Source organism: Anser anser, assembly GCF_964211835.1.
Source record: "Anser anser genome assembly, chromosome: 3".
In the NCBI taxonomy this organism is placed as follows: Eukaryota; Metazoa; Chordata; class Aves; order Anseriformes; family Anatidae; genus Anser; species Anser anser.
The window spans coordinates 72,882,951-72,906,952 of NC_139722.1; the positions used below are offsets into that span (position 1 = coordinate 72,882,951).

A 24,002-nucleotide genomic window follows, 5' to 3' on the forward strand; every position below is an offset into this window, starting at 1 on the left:
GACACAGGCCAGGGCAGGCAGAAAGGGGCCTCAGCGAGGATGAAGACTGGAAGGAGAGCATAGGCAGGCAGGGGTGACAGAAAGATTTTCTTCTGTAGGGGCTGTGAGTTTGTTTCAAGGCAGGAGGCCATGAAAAGTGATGAAGAATCGCACTGTAGAGATGCCTGGGGGAGGAGGGAGAGCTTATGCTGAGTGTCTCGCAGAGCTCATGCATGTTTTCTCTTGCTGCAATAATTGCCTTGTTCTGGTTTGTGGCTTAAACTGGTTTTAACAAAACCAGTACTCCAAGTGCTGCGTGAGCACTTTCAGGTCACCTTCGGGTACAGAGTGTGGGGCAGTCCCAACCCCAAGGGGTAACTGGTCAGGAGCTGCTGGCCTTTAGGCAGGGGCACCACATGCAGGAACGCCCCTGGCTGCCATTCAAGCACCTGCCCTGCAGCTCGGGCAGGGGAACGAGAGACCTGGATCCTCACAATGGGGGCATTGAAGCACGCCTTTCCATCAGCGTCCTACCAAACAGTCTTCTTGCGACTCCTCGGCCAGGTGAGCATACAGAGATGAACAGAGCAATGTTTCCCCAGCAGTGCTGTTTCAGGGGTGAGATGAAGGTAAGGTCTTGTGGCCTCCCCCCTGCCCCCCCATGTTGGACAGCTGAGGTCCTCTTCTGGACACAGGACCAGTCGATGGTGGACTTGCTATTTCTAGAGTGTATATATACAGGTATCATACAGAGACCTGTATAAGATCCTCTCTAGACAGATTTTAAAAGAAAATAGCAACAGCAACTCAGTTGGTAAAAAACAAACAAATAAAAAACACAACAACAACAACAACAAAACAATTCCAGTGCTATAAGTTAGGCTTGCTTTTAAAACATCTACGGGGTGAAAATCTACAAAGGGTAATGGTTACTATACAGGAGAAATGCATGATGTCCTGCAAAATACATCCAGGTTAAAAAAAAAAAAAAGAAAAAAAAAGAGAGAAAACAGGCTATTTAAAACATGAAAATAAGTTGTTTAACACCACCCAAGACATACACAAATTGAGGAAACCCTGAAATAATTCTAAGTCTGGACCTGGTCCCACCCACTGACACCCTTGAGGTTCATCTGGGTTTCTGAGCAGTGAAAACTGTGGAAGAATAATCAGCAACTCTCATACTGTACTTTGAACTAATACAGAATATTTTATTTGTTCCATAAGACTTGGAACAAAGTGATACTTGTGACTGAATGCAGCTGTGGCACGTTCTCTCTAGAAGATGCTGCTAGAAACTTCTGCTTTGCCTCCAGCTCTTGATTACCAAAGGTCGTGCTGGCTATAAATTTCTCATTATTTAACAAACTGCTTGCAGCCAGCATAACCAAACAGGCTATGTTCACTCGCCCACCGGAACTGATCAGTCCTGAAACACGCACAGCAGACTTGGCCTTTCCTACACAAAGAAGAGGATTTGCAAACCCACAAGCTCCCACAGCCGCCTGCAGTGCTCAAAATTTGCCCCCTCCCCTGGGATGCGGTAGCGGAGCGGCTTGATGTAATTGTTCCATAGGGCCGCTGGGTCATGGGAACTGGTGTCACTGGAGACGTGCTGGGCTCCAGGGGCTGGGCTGGGGCTGGCGGCTGAGCTGGGGTGCCTGGGGGCTGTCTGCAGACGGAGGCATCCCTGTGGAGGGGGGATGCTCATGCTTCTCAGCTTGCATTGATGAACATCCTGTGTGTACCATGACTTGGCATGACAGAAGAGCATGGTGATGGGGGACAGAAAGGCACCTGTCACCATTTTTAGACTGTTAGTCTCCTTTACCTTTGTGCTTCCAGTGGTGTCGCTGCTGGGAGGGGCACCTGGAGGAACAAATGGTTTCTGTCGGTGGCTGCTGGGTCACTGCTGAAGGACACCGCATGGAGCAGGAGGCAGGGCTGCTGCAGCGCGAGGCACTGCTCCATACCCTTGCTGCAGGCAGTTCCCAGGCAGGACAAGCTTGCCCGTGGGCTATTTTTATTAATAGTATTTGTGCTGTGGCAATGCTCACAAACTGGTGGTACACGTGCCAGGGCACGTGCCTTGCTGCAGGCAAAGACAAGCATACAGGAGGACTCTGGTCCCATCCCTTCCTCCCAGTTGTTGGCTCCCACCAGCTGCCAGGGTCAGTGAGGGCAGGAGAGAGACTGGCTTTGCCTCTTCTCAGCAGGGGAGAGGGGCTGTGAGAAGAAGTAGGATTTGGAGAGGAAGGCAGCAACCTGAGGTGATGTGAAGGGGTTAGCTACTGCTGACCTTTGGGGTGAAACTGGGTGGCCTCACCTGCACATCACTTCCTCCTCATTGAAGGTCATTGCTTCTCTCAGGTTTTTGCAGGTTCACCCTCTAATTTGCTTCAGGCTAACAGAGCCCCAGCAGCATGAAGCCCACCCAGCCCCTTTTAGCAGAGAGGCCAGAGCAGCCTGGGAGAGGAGCTGGCAGCCTGCAGCAAGGAGCAGTGCTTCTGTCCTGCTGCTCCCTTTCCTTCCCACCCTCCTGCTGGGCACCATGCTTGGTTTCTGTGGTCCAGCTTTGGAACACGTCTTTCTGGTTTGTGTGTGTGGGTGGCTTTTCCCTATGGTTATCCTCCAGAGCCTTTGCTGCACGGAATGGGCTTTGCACCAGCACTTTGGCCCCCCTGAGCCCAAAGGCTCAGCTGGGGACCCATCCTGCCTTCCCCTCCTAGGGAGGTGCTGCTGGCAGGGTGCACCCACAGCACTGCTCCAGCCCCCAAAACAAGGCAGAGAGCCTTCATGTCTGCTTACACTGAAGATGCACAAATCTTCCTGGGCAATCTCGCCTAGTGACTCAATGTCTTTATAAATGTCTAAATGACACTGATTTAGGAGTCCCACATTTCAAAACACTTGTGAATTTGACAGGCACAGCAAAGATGAGGAATACCATCATGGTGACAACGATGGTGATGGAAAGCCTCACATGGGGCCTCTGCTGCGGAGACCTCTTTTGGACACTGATGAACAAGATCAGACTGGAGAGAACCCTGTGTGTGTGTGTGTAAAATTAGGAAACTTATGTTGGAAGTGGAGATAATGATTGCATTGCTTATCCCAGAGCCCTGAGAGCAGAGCCTGCGAGTCCTTCGCTTGGTGGAACGCTTCATCCCGCTGGCCAGGCAGGAGAGGCAGCACACACACAGGCTGAGAGAGGCTCAGGCCGCCCGTGCGGGCACTGTAAGGGGAACAGGATGCTCGGGCACTGCTCTGTACTGATGGCCGTCAAGGGAAAGAGACTGGTGTTGTCCCCAGTGGAGAAAACAATGCCCAGAATAGAGATAGCTGAGGAACTTCTCTGAACAGGTGACTGCAGGCCTGTTAGTGCCAGCCGGCATGTCACAAGGCATCTGAAGGGAAAGAGAAAATCAATGACCATATTTAAGACATGTGCAGCACATTTCCTCCTCTTCATCTTGAAGCAAATAAACCAGAGGATGATACCATGCCCATCTCATCCCAACATGGTGCTGGGAAGCACTAAAGTGGCACAGACTGCCTTCAGAAATTACGTGCTGTCTTCTAAGCCGTTGGATTTGATCTCGTTCAGCCTTGCTGGTCATTTGCTGGCAAAGGACAACATGGTGTTTTACTGTGTCATGGCATCACTTGAAGCATGCGCTGTTTTCTGTCAGCAGGAGGGGAATGTCCTGCCATTGGTTTGCATTACTGCAGCTGATGGAAACATATCAGCATCTAATCAAGTAATTTTTACCTTCCTAGGTATTATAATTCAGAGTGACTGCAAAGAACTTGATTTCTCATGAGTCCCACATACTAGGAACAGAATAGAGTCTCTGAATGTTACTTTAATTAAATCACTTCACCAAAGGAGAGACAGGTTTATTGAACACCCTAGAGTCAAAAGCTGATATGCATTTTTGTTCTGCATATTCTGTTACAGATATTTTGCTGAGTGACTCTCAATTCCCCATTACAGCTGGGTTGCAAAGATCTCATCTCAGATAGGAAAGAGGGAAGGTAAAAATAATTTCTTGCAGGGAGAAAGTTACTCATTAGAGAGGACTGCTTCAAAGGCTAAAAATGAAATTCTGAAAATTGTGCAAATGTCTAAACTGACAGTATTCATCTGGTGGCACAGCAGATATTCTCATTTAAATAGCAGTGTTTGCAAAGAAATAACTAGAAAAAAAATATTATGTGGACCTACTGATCTTACTTTTGTGCATGGGTATTAATAACCTAGAACCCTGAAGCAATGAAGCATATTTCTTCTCTTGTGGATCCAGCAAATGTGAAAATGTTAGCAAATTATCTGTATAATAAGGTGTTTGGTCAGCTAGTAAGTATTATTCATAGAAACCAAACAGATAAAATCATAACTGTCACCAACGAAAAAAATCACAACAGCTTGCTAAAGTCATGTTTATTTAACCTGAAAGTTTGTGGATTTTTTAGAGCACACAAAGGCATAAATCAAAATGATTTGTGTCCCTCTTTGTTAAAATGGCAGTTAATGCATTGTGTTAACACATAAACATACACATATATAAATACGTAACTCACAGTCTCATTTGATCTTGCATTATTTGTTATTTAGTGTATTTTGCTCATATTTACATAGAACTGAAAAAAAAAACAAACACTACAAACAAACACTGTAATACAAAACAGATTTTAGAAAGCACTAAACATCTTTTACTGCTTTTATGGTGATAACAGCTGATAATGTTCATTGCTTTGCAGGACTGAGACCTACATTTTCCATGAAAGTTATGAATTCTTTGTTGTAATTTGTCTCCAAGGATCTAGCTGGGGTGCAAAAAATGATTCCTTCAGTTCTGGGTGTGCTGATTTCAGTTCTCAGTATTCAACAGAAAATACAATAGACATGTGCAAGCTCATCTTCTTCACAGGCTTGTGCTCACTGAATTATTTTCATTCCTGTTACAATGTAAAGGGAGAAAAGATTTACTTGGAAGAAGGCAATTTCTGCAAGAATTGTTGCACTTTGGTGTTAATTAAAATAACTGAAAATATTTACAAAGTGAGCGGAACCAAGCCGTGATGAGGAGTGAAGAAAACTCGTGTTCATGGAGCTGCTTTGCTTTGCAAATGCCTTTCAATGCCATATGTGTCTATACACAGCACAAAGAGGCATTGGGAAAGCAAACAAGGCACCTTCCTCCCTCTGGTCACTTCTCTTCTGTTGCCTTTCCTTTGCACACACAGGGCCTTGCACTGTGTGGTCCTTCTGTATTTTCCATTTCAAGTAAATGCTGCTCTGAAATAAGTCAGGCAGACCTCAGTGCATCTCACCTACACTTGCTCTTCAGGTGGAGGGCTCAAAGTCTAACTCACCCAGGCCTCCCCTGGAGCTGATGTAGGGAAACAAGCCGAGGGAGAGCACAGTGCCTGTGCCGGCACCTGGACAAGCTCAGCCTGGGCTCTGCCCACACTTCTGTTGTTTTCTCCTGTGGGATTTGCTTGCCTGACCTGCAGAGCACACACGTCAGTCAGAAATAGCTGAGGCAATGGTAATGGTAGCGTCACAGGATAAAAGTTGTGAGGGAAATGAGGATTGGATGTTTTTCCTCTGAAGAAGGTGCTTTGGCCCTGCCTTGTCAGGCCGTGAAGAACGCTTGCACATCCCTTTCTCCTGTGTCCTCTGCTGAAGCAATTGGATGGGCTTCTCCTGCTGCTGGTGCCTGTCCAAGAGGCATTGCCATGCCCCTGCATCAGCTTTGGAGAAACAGTGGTGATACAGGAGGCTGGGGGCTGGCTGAGAGCATCCTGATGGCTGCGACACCGCGCTGGAGGCTTTGTTGGTAGTTGCTCTGGACTGGGGCAGCTGGCTGACACCGGACAAGAGTAAGACAGAGAAAATGAGGAAGCGTAAGGTGCTTGAAATACAGCACCAGCATCACATGCTGTGACCGTGGTGGAAAAAAATGAATTCACTCAAGCGAGCGGACTGTCCTCCCTGGACCCCAGCCAGGAGAAGGCCACAGAGGAGAAGCTCTGGAAATTCTGAGTGTTCCGTGTCTCCAGGACAGAAAAGACAGGAAAGCTCTGCACCAACCCAACGAGAGAGTATTTCTGCAGAGGGAAAAACTATGTCCACTAAAGAGACAGGTTATGTGAAAAAATGAAGATCAGGCCAGTGACAAGCTCTAGGATATCAGCATGGCTGCAGAAGGCAGAGGAAAAGATAACAATGGCCCTTTTAAGCAAGTCTTTAAAATGCTTGCTTCTTTTGGTCACAAAGCAGAAAGCAAGAAGGCATTTCTGTTTCTGCCTGGACCTGAGGTGGTGCCATGACATAAAGTCCAGTCAGTGGTATTGCTATATGACATTTATCTCCTTCAGGAGCAGTCGCTGTATCTCAATGTGCCTGCTGAGAGGAAAGTACACAGCGCTGTCACCACAAGCTTTCCCAGCGCGTCCTGGGTTATCTCCTGTCAGCAACGGTGAAGCACCACCATCAGTCTGCGTTCAGACAGCCCACAGGGAGTTCTTAAAGTAAATAAATACAAATAAAATTCGGCCATCAGTCTTTAAAAGTTATACTATGTAAACTGAAAAAAGAAAAAAAATAGATATCTTAAGTCCGAGATTAAATCTTTATTTTGGTGCATTTGATCTCCGAATTTTGAATGAAACAGGAAGAACTCTTTAGACTGCTTAAATACTTCTTTGTATACTCCATTAATTAAAAAGACTCAGAAAAAATGAGTATTTGATGGCATTGATTTAAAACAGTAAACAAACCAGTATTACAATTCAAATTTCTTTTTGTAAGCTAAGTGGCCAGGAGGCATTTGCTATAGCTTATGCTATATGCTCGTAGTGCCCACACCTGCTGTCCCTGCAGAGGCAGGATGTGGGTCTCTCAGAAGCCTCACGTGCTTTTTCAGCTCCCGTGAAGAGGAACTGAGGGCAGAAAGGCGTACATTTGCTTTTGCAAAAGTTTAAGGCAGCTCCAGTCTCCAGGCAGCGACAAGAGATGGTCCTTTTCTTCCTCAGACAACTCTCCTTCTTGTAAGACACGCAAAATTAAACACACGGGACACTGAAGGCTGTGCTGGTCTTACAGGAATGGAAAGTCCCGGACATACCCGTGAACCAGCTGAAAGTTAAATAAGCAGATCTTTACAAGTGCTACAGATACAGTACTTGACTCTGGAGTTCCCAAGAGCAGCGATTTCTCTCTGGAACAAAAAGGAGAATATACTTTTTTTTTTTGATTTTTCCACTAAACTGGGGTGAGATCACTAACGTATTGAAGTAATTGGGAACAAGGACCAGAAGGGAGATCTTATATTTCAAAGTCCAATTTCTTATTATATCAAAAAAATCCAATGTTCAAGCTCATCATACTCCCTCCTAAAGGTGGTCAGGATTTTATGCCCGTTCTTCTCCCAGCTTGTCCCAAAACAGCGCTCCTCTGACAATCAGTTCAGTTTCCAGCCTAGACACAGTATCATGTTAGAGGTGACAGAAGCTTGTCAGCCAGGATAATGTGCTCTGACACTTTTAGATAACGTCTGATAAAAGTGACTGTGTCATTTCCAAGCCAGAAGAAAAAAATGTGCTTTATGGGCAGTCTTTCTCCGTTTTACAGAGCAAAAGGGTAAGTCAAAATCCAAGAAAGTTTCAGGCTGGGCCCTGTTCCCAGCCAAGCCGAGGGGCAAGCTTTGCTGGAGATTTCAGTGCAAGCAGGATCAGACAAGCCATCTTCTCATAATTTTGCTTGCGGTTGCCTCGGGAAGAAAGAAGGAGAACTGGCTGTGCATATGGATGTCACTGAGTAAGTGGATCCTGAGAGTCCAGGTACGTGACACAATGTCTCCGTGGTCACTGCCAGGAGGCAAGCACCTGATTTTGGTCAGTACTGAGGAAAATTCTCTCATAATCACCTCAGAAACTATTCCTTGTCAGAGTTTACCCAATGCACCCGTTACAGAAAACATTCACGGAGCCTGGCTGCTACATTTGGAAAACAAGAAGCTGTTTTATTCTCAGGCCCTTCTGGCTCTCCAGGAGGTTGTGGTTTTGCTGAGGACGGCTCGGTGGTGGAACCTCACTGCACCTGAGCAGGGCTAGAGGAACACCAACAGCCTTTGCTGTGCTGGCTGCTGCAGTAATTATTATGTTGAAGATACGCCTTGAAAATAACTTATTTTCTCTTGAATAATGCCAGCATGCTTTTAGGGTTCTGTCTGCACTGAGGTAACGGAGATAGCACATGACTTTTTTTCCTTAGAAAAAAAAGGTGTTTTTTTCTCCCCCACCCCATCGTTCTTTTATATATATATATATATATATTTCCCTTTCCTTCATTCTTCCCTTTTTATTTTCCCAGTCTTTCAAGCCTTGTATAGCAATTCAGGTAGTCAGAAGAAGGAAGTTAACATTTGGAAAGAACTGCAGCACATGGCTTTGGAGAACAAGGACAGAGCGAAAAGTCAAGAAAGAGATAAAGTGGTGAAGAAGGAGAAGAAGAAGAAGGAGGAGGAGAAGGAGAAGGAGAAGAAGAAGAAGAGAAGAAGAAGAAGCAGAAGCAGCAGCAGCTGTGGACATAGGAGTAAAATGACGGACAAAGGAGACACAACTGTCGTTTTAGAACTGCTTATTCTGCCCATTTTGCCTGGTGTAATCAACACAGGGCTGAAAGTTTGAAGCCAATGCAATGGCAGAAATACTATTTTAGGGTCTGTTTGTTTTCAAATCATCTGTCAAAGGGACGATTTGGCAGCCCAGGCCTTTGCATAGCCCCAGGAGGGCATCTCTGGCTTCTACATCTATCAGCTTGTGAAGTTTGAGCAGAGGCTCAAAAAGGAAATGGTTTCCCTCCTTGCCCCAGAAGTGTTTCCAAATCCTCATCTGAGAAAGAGCTTGGCTTTGGCATATGAGAAAGAAATGACCCTAGAAGGGAGGGGCCACCTGTGCCTGTTCCAGGAGAATTTTGATTCTTATACAACATTTTCTATGGAAAGCAAGGCTTTTCAAAACACTAACACATAATTTTCCTTGTGGTGCTACAACATGCATGTCTGAGAGTGATACAAGAGGCTGATCTGCTTGTGATACATGAATGTTTTTGAGATGTGTGAGTAACAAGTAAAAAAAAGAGTACTGTCACTCAAAGATAGTGCAGGTTACTTGTAGTTGAGAGTGCTCTTGGCTGTGAATTAGGGCAGGGCATGTGCCTCCTTTATTTTAATGTTGCATTAAAATAAAGGCTTGTTCTTTGAAGCCAGGAGGTATAATTAGGCTTACTCAATCACATGTTTCCACTGGGGAAGTCTGTTTCACCACTGACACAATGGGCTGAATGCTTGAAAAGCCTGGCCTTGTTTTGCCTGGCACAACATGTCTTCAGGAAACCTGCACCTGTAATTTAACCATCATCAAGAAGAAGATTTACATTTGGTGGTATGGGACAGACAGTGCCACCCTCTCAGATGTTTCTTCCCAGCTGATGAAAATGTGAAGACCGAAACATTAAAGCCTTGTTTGAACAAAGTGCCTGAACACAAGTGAATTTAGGCGATGCGATTTAAGCCATGTGCTTACACCACGCTGAACTCAGCTTGCCTTTCAGAAGAGTTAGTGGTTTGTACACCATACAAAGTCATTGCGTTCAGAGGCTCCACCTTGATCCCACACTCAGGTATGCTTACCAGCTTCTCAAGCAGCTAAGAAGATGCAAGAACCCCCTGTAAAACTAGTTAGCTGGGATCACCAAGCTGGTGAGGAAGCATCATGTAGCCTGGGGTTCATTCCCTGTTGGGCTAGCAAATTCTGTCCTGCAGTTTAGCTTTGCCAAAACCACATTAATAGATACATATGGAGACTACCACAGGTGACAGGTAAAACACATGCGTGTTCACATGTGGTTACAGCACTCTCCTGTATCACCTCCTCTGTCACAAGGCAGCCATCAAACTGGAGGACATCATCTGGTAGACATGGGCTCTGAGGACTTGTCCGCCACAGGAAGAGATGGGCCCCACTGCCTTGTCCTGCTGGTACAGGGCCGTGTGTGGCTCTTGAGGCAGCTGGCCGGAGCTCCCTGTCACACACACACACCGTCTCACCAGCTCTCTGTGGCAGGGAGAGGGTCAGTGAGCATCTGTGCTTGCCACAGCCTCCCTCACCACCACTGCGCAGGGTGGCTGCTGTAGCACCAGCTTCAGAAGTTCACCCATCTGCACAGTCCCTCGATGAGGAGGCCCCATCTAGCTGTGTGACTGACACCTCGTTATCTCCTTCAGTCAATCGATATTTGGAGGAGCACGAAGGAAGTATCTTAGATCAGACTCTGATCTCTTTGTACCACGGCAGAACAGTCCGCGTGACAGCTTAGGTGGAGAAAACTCAATCTGTTATGGGTATTAAGTGTGCCTTGAGTCATGCTTGCAAACTTTGTTCCTAAATGAGAATGTATATTCCTATCAGTGGGAACATGGGTGAGTGTAAACCACAACGAAGTATCAAATGATTAGGCCAGGGACTGGGAGAAAGAAATGTAGGTCAGAGAGACAGAAAAACAGACACGATAATAGAGAGTTGCCAGCCTTCTAGCTTTTTAACCAAAGTGCCTTGTGACCAGTAAAAAGTGCAGCTTCCTTTCTGGGGCTGTACCCTGTAATTTTTCCTGGGACAGTATTGGTGAGGGGGCTAGTGGCAATCCAGACATTTCTGTGCTACCCTGGCTCTCAGCTGCACGGCCAGCTCAGCTCTGCTCTGTCGCACTGTGGGCTGCACGTGGAGAAATTGGTGCCCACCTGGGGTATGCCCTGAGCCCCTTCCTGCGGCTGGCCCCATTGTGGTCGGTGGCATGTATTGCATGGCCAAGAGCCAAACAAAAAATTCTGGCATCATTCTCGGGGAAAGAACATTGCGTGTCCTTGACATAGAAAGATAAAGGGAAAGCATGCCAAGGAATTAAAAATGTAGTCCTAGTACATGTGTTCAGCAGGAAACAGAGGCAACAACAGTACTTGGAGCATATACTTCTGAGGAAAATAATTTTTATTAACAAAAGACTCAGATTTTAAAATAGTTCAAGTGAGTCTCATCACTTTTTAGTTGCTGGGAATCCCTATTACAGGGAGGGAGACTGCTGTGGTATCTTTAGCCTCTCCACCTCAGAGGAACCTGAGGTTTTAATGCAGGAAGAAGAAGTGAAGTCTTTTAAAAATGCAGAACTTCGATATCTTTATTTCCAGCTTCAATTGAGTTTGTTGATGTCCATTACCTAACATATTTTGTGTTATCTCAAATCTGCAGAGCAAATTCTGTTACCAAACTAATCTATGAATAGAAGAGGACAAGTCAATCCTGTTTCTGGAAGTAAGCTGACGACACAGCTGATTGATGCTCATGCTGAAGCTTTGACAGGATGTGCCACCATGTCACTGTGGGAGACAGAAGCTCTGAGCCTGGAATCCTATAAGGGAGAAAATTGTAAAAGGTGGAAAAATAAGTAAAAAAGCCAAGACCACTTGATTCTATTGTAATAGAATCAAACTTCATTACTGCATTAGTGAGGTCAAAGTAGTAGGTGAATTCCTTGTATTTTTTATATTTATATTAGTGTGTTAGTGAAACACCTCACAAACTTGAAGGCATCCTCCCCGTGCTCCCATATTACTACCATTTTGTAGAGGAGGAATTTTGATAAAAAAGTCTGACAGAGTAAACATAGGTCCCATGGTGTCTACCCTACCTACACTTGCAATGCTTTATAAATATCATTTTGCAAAAATTATAATGTCTTTTTGATATTTTAGGATTCTAGATCCACTCTAAGTACATACCCTTGTTAGAAGAGAGAGACGGTTCAGTGTTTTCATTTAGTAACTTTCTGGCTTTATGTAGTAAACCTACTGCATGAGCTTGTTTTACTGGATCACCTTGAAAATACTAATCAAGTCTATATTTTGTCTTTGAAAAGAGGTCAGTATTAGAAGCAGCTTAAAAATAATAGAAAAAAATGCGAATATGAAAATGTTTGTCTACTTGAGCCTTTCTCCTTTTTAAAAGTTCAAGATTTTGTGAAAAATTCTCAAGTAGGAAGAAGTATTTTACTTCTGGAATGATGTTTTGACATGTTGTGCTCCAGTTCATCTCTTTTAGTCAAGCTCTCAACCAGGAAGAGAAAAGAGAGCTATATTACAAAGTCCCATTCCATGCTGAATCGTGTGGAATGCCATCTGGTAAAGAAGCGTGACATAAGAAAACTGAGTTACATTTTTCCTCCAATATAACCATAATGGGATATCCACAATGAAATTTTGATTTTAGAGTATTCTGATTGGGAAATTAATCCATTGACTTTTAGACCACTTTCACAGGTGAGATGAAAATTGCTTTATTAAATCCCAGCATCATATAACATAAAGCTCTTCCAGTCATGTCACTACTAAGCTTCAGTTTCTTGCAGCTTATTACCTAATTAACATCCATACACAGTAATAACATTTACAAGCATGCCATTAGATGACTTGCAAAGATGTTGCCCTGAGGAATCATAGACCTATCCTGGTTGAGTCTAAATGGTGTTCAGAAAAGTCTGTCAACAATTCCTATTTCATCTGCTTTGATTTTTTGAAGTGCTGACACCTCCACACAGCAGTTACCATCCCTTTTAATATTTTTTCAGTACAAGAGCTATTTCTCTTGTGAGTAGGAGCAGAGTTCAGGGACATAGGTGGACCACCAGACTTCAGCTGAAAAATCATGGGTGTTCAGTGAATCCAGCTGAAGGCACTGAATTTTCACAGTAATGGGTATCAAGGATTTTACCTAACTGAAATACAGACATTTCACATTACAGACTATTCCTGAAATACAGGCAGCAAATAAATAATAATGGCTAATTCTGTCACAGGTTGGAAATACATGTATGTGATGACTATGTGATACAAAATAAAAATAAAAAGAAGGGTAGGAGAAAAAAGACAAGCAGATTAGTACAATCGGGAGTGAAGATTATTTCAGGGCACTCCTCATTACTAGGGCAGGCACTTCTCTTAACTCAGTCTGATCAGAACCTCTGTTTCAAGAAGGCTTCAAACATCTTTAGATGGGAACCTCTGGAAACAACACAGGTTGAATGACAGAGCACCAGGGTACCAGGGCATGTGTTCAGTATTTTGACCAGTAATACAAAATGTCTTTGTCTATATAAGGTCACTGGGCATGACCATCTTGTCTCAACCTAAACAAAGTAAAAGCTCAGTTTATTGGTTGCTTGGCACTCAGACTACTTCTTCCAACCTTTTATCATGGAAAGCTCTGACTCATCTCTCATGTGTCTCAGATATTTTCTAATCCTGTAACTTCTGCTTTGCACAACTGAAGCTGAAGTGGTCTAAGCTGCCCATACTAGTTACTCATATATGGCAAGCTATTACTAGCTTTCTTATAGCATTGTCTCCCCTGAGGTTATCACAAAGCGTTTCCTGTAACTCCTTACACTACATAGCAGCAGTGGCCCTCATGCTTGGTAGCTGGTGGGGCTGTCAGCAGGCAGGTGCAGTGTATTTTCCCTTCTGATGTGTCATGGTGCTAGGCTTGGTGCTAGCATTTGGGCCACCAGTGACTGGTCAATTTTATCAAAATTGTGACTTGATTTTAGCAAAGGCGTGATTTCTGCTGTGGACAGACTCCAGCGTCCCCACAACAAGAGCTGCCACCACTGTACTTTAGCACTGAAGGGTAGGTCTACAGAGAGGCTTGTGCAGCCTTTGAAACCCAGGCCTGCTGCAAGGAGGCTCCTCACATTCAGGGCAGGATAGGAGATATGTGAAGATAGGAGCTATCTGAATTAGCAAGCTTTTGTGAAAGGATCATGTGGATTTCTTCTGAAGAGGGAAACAGGGAAGAAAATGTTGTTGAGGCTTTGCAGGGGACTGACTGATAGTGACCAAAGATTGAGACAGGCAAAGAGCAACCTGCAGTAGATTAAAGTACAGAAGGGCGTGAGCTTGGTTTGAGAAGAAAGGAGACAGCTGTTTTGTACTTTATTAAGGTCAGAGAGAAAAACTGAAGGGATGCCCAGATTCCCTCTCTGTGTGACTTGTTGGGAGACTGGGGGAGAGCAGGAACATATTTCCACTTACAAAGAACTCTTCTTCTAAACCAACAGATCAGAAATATGTCACAAGGATTCTTTGAGAGGTAAATCATTGAGGGTTTTAGTAGAGGTATGCCTTGCTTTCTTTGTCCAATATAAACTTTTTTATAACTTTTAGAATTGTATTTCATATTTTTTCTTTCCTCTTCTAAAAAAAAAAAAAAAGAATGGGCAATAGGAAACCTTGTTCATTTACATTAGTTTCTTTCAAGCTCACAGCAGCACTAAGAGCTCCTCACTTTGTCCTAATCTCCTGCATCTCCTTACCCCTCTCTGATGTGGGAAACGCCTTGCAATTTCCCTCTGCCTGCTTCCTCACCAGCACTGACGGGTGCAGAGTCACAAGCTCAGATCCTGAACATCATGTGTGATGCACCCAAGGTGATGAACTCCGCCACCTGGTATCACATGAATGCGACCATCTAGCTTCCAAATCCCAGCTGGCTGATTTCACCTCTGGTTGTGGGGTTGCACAAGTGGTGTCAGCCTGGAGCTGTCCTGCCCCGCTGGCAGAAGCGTGCCCAGGCAGCACTCAGCTAAAACAGGGACTGTGGAGCTGGAGCTCTGCTCCTGCTGCACGTGGCATCAGACCATGAATGCTGCCCTGTGCTGTGCTGCTGGAAAAAAAGGAAGGTTCAGCTCAAGTCTGGAGCAGGACTATCTCCTGATCCTTCCATGTTCAGGGGAAAGTCAGCCACTGAATTTAAATATTCAAGCTAAACACTTCCACCAGCCTGCCACTAGTCTAGGCAATTCTGTCATGAGCCAAATATCACACTTATTTTCCAGAGATTCACAGAGCTCTGCACATCATTTTAAGCCTGTCTATCCCTAGTTCTCTATCTGCTCTGAAGACTTGCTCAGGAGAAGAAGACGAAGTTGCTGCCACACTTTGAAGGCTGGATGAGACTGTCTGACAGTGCCTATTGACTGAATGACCATCAAAAAAAAATGCACCACCTGAAGGCGCTGGCAAAGCTCATCCCTTAGGGGTTTTTTACATGGTTCATATAAGTATGTAATTAAGAGATCTGACTCCAAGGTATACGGAGGATCCTTTATATACTGGCACCTGTAAAATAAATACTGGCACTCCGTAAAACCCTGTGATTTGGTTTACTGCTCCTAATTTTGTCCTAGGTTGTTGTCATTATTATCATTATTTTAATGAAAGAATTTCAAGTTCTTTTCAGTTTGCCTTCTGCTTCCTGTAACTGAAGACACAAGAACGTGAAATTATTCAAAGGCTCAAAGCAAAACGATAAAAAGGCAACACTGCCAGCTTTGTACGTACAGGATATTGGAAAGTGTACATTTAATTTACATCTATGGCAAGGCTGCTCTGTCCCACCAAGTCAGTGTCTAATGGAAAAGCTTGGGGATAGATTATCATTCATGCCATATCTTACTCTATAATCAGTTTAGACTGAAATGAATAGAATGCCTGTATTGGCAATCATGACTTTACTGTTGATACTCATTTCTAGTACCAAGATCCATTGGGGTTCCAGGCCTTATTATCACAATCCCCTTCTTCAATATCTGAATAGTTAAACTGATTCAGAAGTAACCACTCCATCTCTTGGCAGCACCTGATGCGAATACTCCATCAGTTAGCAGGCGCAGGGTCCCCCTGCTCTATTCAATCCTCCTGCTGCTCCTGAGCTCCGCAGGGCAGGTTGGGTTTGTGATCTATTCCCCTCCATTTCAGGTTTCACACCGCCGCCCTGGCCATGCTGGCGATGACTGTTGGTACCAGTCATGAAGGAACTGTACGTTTATGTGTGCGTATGAAAGAGTTAGCAGAAACCACTGGCCCCAGTGGAGGGATGGACGCTAGGGCATTCCTGGTTTTGGAAAGCGTTTGCACAGCAGACCGAATAGGCCACGAACACAGGTAACTAACGCATTCCAATAATGATCATTCTCATTGCTCACATGCATGTCTCACTTTACGGGTTGGGAACAATATTTTTTTTCTTTCATGGAGGCACCTTGAAATTTTTGGTCCTATAGCTGTTGAATGTAAGGTAGATTGCAATTTAAACCAACCAAAAGCAATTAGAAGTTGTTTTCACTTCAGTCTGTTTCTTTCCTAACTTTATTTTGACCCTCCCTTTGGGGTCATTTACTTCTCATGTTAGTTCGTAGCTTTTCCCATTTGGGGATTTGGTAGTTTTAGTGAAACATCTAAAGGAGAAGACCAAGAAAACTCTCTCCTTTTTTGGCTAAGAATGTTTGTTCTGCTAATATCTGAATATAAAAACAACCTAATACTTGGGGCAAAAGCAGGGGACATCCTCAAGGGACTTTTATCTGCTCCTAGGCTTGTTTGAACTTTTCAGGGGAGACTGTTTAAAACTCAAGAACAGACTTTTGCTTCATATTTCTTTTTATTAACTAATTTATTTTATTTTAGAATAATCTCAGGGTATGGTTTTTACCAAGAGGAATGTATATATGAGACTAACTCAAAGGACTAGTCTATTTTCTTTTCTTTGTGCCTTGGTTTTCCTTCCTTCCTCCCTTCCTTCCTTCCTCCCTTCCTTCCTTCCTCCCTTCCTTCCTTCCCTCTCTCACCCTCACCTCCTCCCTCTCCCTCTCTCACGTTCTCTCACTTTCTTGCTTATATTAAAAAGCTATATAAGACAAATTTACAAATCAACTTGTATTGTTTAAGATGGCATTTAGTGAAGTTCTAAACTGATATTTTTCCTTCAGATTTTATTATCCCCAAATAGATTTCCTGCTCACTTCGTGTTTGTTTATTTAAACTGTGCCTCTTGGTATTGTAGGAGCTCAGGACAACTTTCCATGTACTGCCATTCAGTTCCCACAATAGTTAACTCCCAGGCTCTCAGACAGATGACTTGCCAGATACTGAGTGATGCCATTTGAAGCACAGCCTCAGATGAAGAGCCTGGGGCTCTTTGCTTGGCATGCCTCAGTCATTTTGAGCAATGGGACAACTGCATTCTTATTTTTGAGGGAGTCATGGTCAAAGTGATTATTTGCTCTCCCTCTCACCGAAGGCAAATGGTTGGAGAAAGTAACCTTCAGCTTCTTCAAGGACATTCTTCAACAACTTCAGGGAAATCTGAACTCACCATGGATGTATCTGGAAGGAGAAGATTCTTTCCAAGCTTATCTCTGATTGCTTTCATGTGGGAATGACCTTAGTAAGTCCAGAACTTTTTCCTCTTCATTTTACTCTTCAGAGGCAGAGACTTGGGTCTTTTCATATTTTTTTTTCATTTTTTTCTTTTTCTATTTCCTTTAACCCTTGAAATAGATAGATGCTCCTCTCCTTTTCTCCTATGAAGTTTTACTACACTTCCAGCAGCACAGCTTTTGAGCACCCTCCCTCTGTAGCGTTTCCAGAGCACTGCTTTTGGGACTCTTCCCACTCACTTCACTTACCTGTTGCATTCACACTCACTTCTCTACCACATTTCCAGCTATGTTGTTTGTTCCCTCCGACTGAGTATCAGACGGTGGCACAGTCAACATACAGGTGAGATCATCATTACCATTTTTGTGCGGGTTTAAATGCCGGCAAGCCCTGAGGCTCCCCAGATTATTTACTGAAGGCTCTTTTTTTAGGGTGTGATATCTTTTCTTAAGAAGCTGCAAATGAACACAGGAAAGCCACGGCTCATGAGTGAAAATTTATGATTGGGGTTAACAACTCTGTTTAAATAATCATTGCAAAAGTTAACCCCAGTAAAACTTCTTCCCCTAGCATTTGATGTTCTTGACTGCTTGAGGATATAGGTAAATTCCCAGCACGGCATGTTAAAAACCAGGGCTGCATATATGGATGAGTCAAGGCAGCCGGACAAGCTTATTGCCAGCAGTTAGTCCCTGTTAACACCACTGAATCTACAAGTGCCCCAAACCTGACTGGGGCAGGTAGGAAGTTAACAGAGAAGCAGGCATGACATGTTTCTACATACCAATGAAAATCGTCTGAAGCCAGTGCTGTTTATTCTCTCTTGTGGGGTAAAAGGAGACATAGAAAAGGAAAACTTCATCCAAAACAGCTTTTATAAACATTATAACAATGTCAGGGAACCTGAACAACTACTTCACCTTGTGATGGGTTGGATTTGTAATGTTTGCAGGATATTTGCACTTTTGTTAAGTGGATCAGTGTGTTTAAACGTGGTTAAATTTTGTTATAGTGAGTTGGACTCGATGATCCTTGTGGGTCCCTTCCAACCTGGGATATTCTATGATTCTATGGTTGCATACTTTTGACAATTAAAGCTGGTCAAATACAACTGTCTCAAAACGGTGTCATTTTGTATATCCTCTACCTCCACACCTGGAGGGAATAGAGTGATGAGTAACTGCATATTACTTTAATCATTTAATTAAAACCTTCCTGGAAAAGGTATTAGTATAAATTTTTTCATACACAAAATTTTGTAGTACACAAATACGTATGAGACAAATTCACTTGAAATACATATGTATAACTTCAAACTAATGCCATTAGCTTCAAAGGGAGCTTAATAGCCCTGTCTGGGAACAATCCAGCGCTGTACTAAGAAACACCAATAAAACCTCTGACCAGTACAACAAGAAACTTCACAATGGGATAGAGAGGTTGCTTGTCCAAGAGCTCTTCAAGGATATCTCTTTAGCTCTGGTTTAGCATCCACATGCTGAACCTCACAGAGAAAAAGCTCAGTATTTCTCCTAGAATGATGGGCTTAGCAATCTTTAATACTTGCTGAGAATAGTTCCAGCTGGGTTTCAGCTAGCATTAGTATATCAAAGATGGTTTTCCTTTTGCTAAGACTTTCAGATATGACCAGAAAACCAGGGTCCACAAGGTAGAAAGAACAAGGGGAGGGAGGAGCACACAATATTCACAGTATATTTTTATACATATTTGCAGAAGGAAGAGCTGTGCTATCCAAACTTGAGCTTTCCCCATGGATGAGTCAAACATAACGTTTCATCCCAGCGAAGGCACAGAGAACATCTCAATGCACAGAAACATTTCTGCACAGGAAAGGGTCTGGGAGATATTGACCCCACTTTGGGTAATTATGATCATCTCCTTCCTGGGTTTTTGTGAAAATGGAATTGTCCTCTGGTGCCTCTGCTTCCAGATCAAAAGAAACCCATTCACTGCGTACATCACACACCTGTCCATTGCTGACATCTCCTTACTGTTTTGTACATTTATTCTGTCAATTGAGTACATTGCTGGTTTTGGATTCGCATATGGTTTTTACTACTATGTAACCACCACACTGTCTATTGTCTTCCTTCTTGGATATAATACTGGTCTCTATCTCCTGACAGCCATCAGTATTGAGAGGTGTCTGTCTATTGTTTACCCCATCTGGTACCGATGCCACCGGTCACAGCACCAGTCAGCAATTGTGTGCGCAATTCTGTGGACTCTGTCTTTTCTGATGACAATAGCCGAATATTTAACATGCAAAGATGATTCAACAAAGGAACAGTTTGATGATGCCAACCATTGCCAAGCAATGCTCATCTTCACATGGATCCTGACTTTCATGATCTTCATTCCTCTAATGATTCTGTCCAGCCTGATCTTGGTTATCAGGATTCATCGTAACTCCCTGAGACCTCACTCGTCAAAGCTCTACATCATCATTGTGGCCACAGTCATTGTCTTCCTCATCTTTGCCATGCCTATGAGGCTGTTGTATCTCCTGAATTACCACCACTGGTCGTCTTTGCTCAGCCAGCAGAACCACGTCACCATTGTTCTCTCCACCGTTAACAGTAGCATCAACCCCCTTGTTTACTTCTTTGTAGGAAGCAGCAAGAAGAAGAGGTTCAAGGAGAGTCTCAAAGTGGTTCTTAGCAGAGCACTCACGGATGGGTTGCGGCCGAGAAGCCAGGAAGTTGGCATGAGTTTGGATATAGCTGAAACGATTTTCTGAGGCTTAGGGGGGAAGTTCTGGGGGCAAATAATTGGACTTGCAAGATTTAATAAACCACTGCAAAACTAAGAGCATTTTTCTTCCCTAGAATGTAAAAGGAAGTAGTGAAATGGTACTGTTATCTTTGGTGGCTGAGTAATGGAAAAATATGGACTAGAATAAAGATAATTTTTATTTGTATTTTCTTAATTATTCAAACACATGCTACATCCTTATGTGACTATGTCAGTCAAGGATACCACAGTGGAAAAGAGACAGGCCAACAGAGAATATAAAAAAAGGACACAAATATGTTATAAATAGTGTGACATTTATAAAAGCACTGAGCACCCATAAATGCTATTGAAGTCATCAGGGCCTGTGTGTGTTCGCATTTTTAAAAGTCAAACCCACTAAACACGGGATTTACGTTACATACTGGGATCTATTACAGCTGTTTCCAGCTTGTTCAAGTTCACAGAAGAGCTGCTCCCCATGGGGAGCAGAGGAAGAAATCCACATATGGTCCCCGTATGTACCCACAAACATATAGCGTAGCTTTGGTCTAGCAAGACATGCAAGTATATGCTAATGATCCAGTTCTTCTGTGGTTAAGGGGCTGCTTCAGGGCCTGCTTTCAAGGTATGTGCTGCATAATTTCCAGTGGCATCAGCATTCCTCTGGATCCTTGGATAGTTTGGTACCTGACACACAGGAGTGGCTGGCAACATATGGATGTTGTCAACTCACACAGGGCTTTTGCCCTAATTGTGAAAGGTGGGGCTGGCTTATCCTCAAAATGCCAGTGTTCCTGTAGGTTTAGTTACTTGAGGAGTCTATGAGAAAATCATCCAAACGCTTGCTGTCCCGGCCATGTCTTCAGTATTTAGCTGTTCCCCGAAGAATATATATTCCCCTTGTGATCTCAGGTTTTATAATAAACATCTTTTCATAGGAAGAAAAAAAGAGAGGTGCCTCAAGCAATGTATGCCTGGGGCTCGACCTCAGCAAAACCATTCCAGCTGACTGCCTCTGACTGTATGGCAGGGCACCTGTGCTGGTATGTTGCTAAGTGTAATTCCTAGGGCCGCTTGCCCACTTACAGCCAAGCTGCAGAGAGCAGAGGAAGACAACAGCAAGGGAAAGATGGGGCTAGGTCACATTTATCAAACAGGCACGGAGTAAGGGGAGTCTTGGCAGCCAGAGAGCTGTGGCACTTTCAAAGAGACGTCTGGGAGACGCATTTGCCTCTAGCCCCCACGGGGCTCCAAATTCAGCAGGAACGGAGAGCTCCTGCCACGGGCAGCGGCAGCATCTTCAGCTCCCCGCCAAGTTTCCATTGGCACACTTAATAGCTGACTGGGGAAAGAAAAATACAACCTACCCTTCCTTTGTTGAAAGATTGCCAGCCCTGGAATAAGGAAGATGGTAGGTTAAGGCCTAGGATTGGATGGGAATTAACACAGAGAAGAGCTCTCAGAAGGATAAATATTTCTTCTACGCACATTCCCCTTTTTCCTTACGTTAAAGTGTTGCACTGTGTCATTGCAGAAAAGACTCAGGGAAAGGAAAAGGTTACCTCTATTATCTTTCCAGTTCCCTCACTCCATTAAACCCTCCCCTGTGACAGCCCCTCTGCTTGTCCAAGTTCTTCTTTTTGAGGCTGTAGTCCCAGGCTTGCCACCTCTACAGATTTAGGTAGCAGATGAGGGCAGGCTGCTTCTTTTTGGGTACTGATCTACCGAACTGCTGGAATGACACGTCAGCAGAGCAGCTTCCCATTGCCAGAGGTGGGTGCAGGACATGGCAAGTAGGTCTGTGGGCACCCTGGGGGGCAGTGGAAATGAGTGTGTGTGGTGTCCACACACGCGTAGCAGTGTGTGCGTGCACCTGCTGGGGGTCTGCTGTCCACACATAACCCAGATCTCTCAAAGTGATTCAGGTGAGACGAGATACGTTATTTACTGTGCTTAAACATACCTTGTTTACTACGACAGGTCTTGGTTAATGATCGTTATGCATGCAGCTAGGTCAGTAGATCTGAAAGGTAAATTTTATACAACAGGGCAATATTGGTGCTCATAAGCTGCACAAGGTGCTCTGGGGTGTCTAACTTCCCACCCCATTACACCTGTGTCTGTCCGTGCCCCCAAACATTTCAGAATTTGGACAAATGTCCAGAGATCAGCTTACAGGGCAGACAAAATTAACATTCATCATGAGACGAACATCCAGAAGTATGAATAAGAGTGAAGAGCTGGCAGTTGAAAAATGATTAATGCTTCCCAGTCCACTGATAAAAATATCTTAGGGATGCTCTTTCTTCTTTATCACAGCGACTGATGACTCTTGCCTGTGCAGACAGGCTGCAGTACAAGGGAAACTGATAAGCACATTATTCCACCATTAAAAAATCAACAGGGAAAATGTGACATGTCATGTGTTGCACAACAAGAAAGTGATTCTCCACCAGTCTGACTTTTCAAAAATTATTTGCATCTGTGGGAGTGGGTGAAATAACCCTGTGCAGGTCAGGCAGTGTTAAGAAACACTTTGCAGCGGTGCAGAACAGGAAAGTTTGTCTTGTGGGTGAAGTCCTCTCCATGGAGTCCAGAGATGTGGGTTTTACTTTAATGCATTCTCAGCATCTCATCTTTCTGTCCCTCACATTCCTGCCTGTAAAACAAGGATTACAAAATTTTCTTTCTGGTGCTGTGCTTTCATATTTACACTGTAAACACTTCGGAACAGGAGCCATCTTTTGGCTCTCTTGTAATCCAGGGCAATGAGGACTCCCATATTGCTGTGAAGTCAAGACAAGGAATAGTTCAGGGAAGAAATGCCCAGTTTAGTGCTTACTTTATTAAAACACCAAAAGTGTAGTCAGGAATACAGGGAGGGAAGTCACCTTCCTTGGCACAGCATGTTTTGCTGTTACAGTTCCCTCTGGGTGTGGAGGATGACATGGGACAGGTCGCTCTGGACTCAAGTCCAAAATATATTTCCTCTATACCTTGCTGACTTTGTGAATGATCCTAGCGACAGCAAGGGCAGAGCGGTGAGGAAGAGCGTACTGCCCAGTTTACTTCTCACCTGGAGCTTATTCTGGAAAATCCTCTTAGGGAAGCTGAATTGCTTCCCAGTTGTACTGATTGCTGATGTAGAAAAAAAATCCCACCTTGCTCCCTTTCCTAGCATGAGAATAATCTACAAGTGCACAGCACTTCCCATTATAATGCCTCAGGTCACTTTCTGGGGGGAGGATGGGAGGGACAGTTAAACTACAGGGTCATCCAAAATATCCTAGAGAGATCTCCATTTAGGTCCTGGGTAATTTTGTCCTCCAGCAGCTTGAGATGCTCGGCATGGTATGCACCTGGGAGAGATTTCTTCCTAAGTCCTCCCACTCTGTCAGTCTCAAGGTGAGGGTGATCCATGTACGGCGTCTTGTGAGCAGAGGAGTTCAGTACAGGGGATCCTTTACGGCTCCTTGAATTCCCTGTGTCATGGATGCTTGATCAGGCTGTACCCAGAGAGGCTGTTTGAATCTGTAGTTGGTTTTCATCCTGCTGTATTCTGCATTTCTTTCCTTGCACTGCTTTCTTGACCTGAAAAAATACCCACAGCCTGTTGTCTGTTGTGCCAGACCTGCACCGTGTACTCTGGTCCTCGTGGTGGGGTGTGGACCCCTTTGGCATACTCAGGGGGCTACGGGGGAGACCCAGCTGTGTGCCCACTGCTCCTCTCTCAGCAACGCCCGGGTTTCCTGCAGAAAAGACAGCTGCTGGCTGGTGCTTTCAGTCACTCCTTCACTTCAAGCAGTGGCCTGCTGAGGTTGCAGTGGTGATAATGGTCAGCAGAGGGTATTCTTGGATGGTACCTACGTCAAGGCAAAGCAGAAAATCAGCATGGGATTGTGTGCATGTGTCTGTGTGCATGCCCAT

The 24,002-nt window shown here is 44.2% G+C and overlaps 1 protein-coding gene across 1 annotated transcript; it reads left to right on the plus strand.

Moving 5' to 3' along the window:
* Positions 1–16,051: 16,051 nt before the first annotated feature.
* Positions 16,052–20,626, plus strand: MAS1 (MAS1 proto-oncogene, G protein-coupled receptor). The gene is made up of 3 exons (XM_083830279.1): positions 16,052–17,325; positions 17,605–17,660; positions 19,053–20,626. Exon 3 carries the CDS (start codon positions 19,090–19,092, stop codon positions 20,077–20,079), a length of 990 nt encoding a protein of 329 aa, XP_083686405.1. The 5' UTR covers positions 16,052–17,325; positions 17,605–17,660; positions 19,053–19,089; the 3' UTR covers positions 20,080–20,626.
* Positions 20,627–24,002: the final 3,376 nt, after the last annotated feature.

Excerpts from the sequence above, each read along its gene's own strand:
- MAS1 (XM_083830279.1), top strand. The coding sequence starts at position 19,090 with ATGGATGAGTCAAACATAACGTTTCATCCCAGCGAAGGCACAGAGAAC.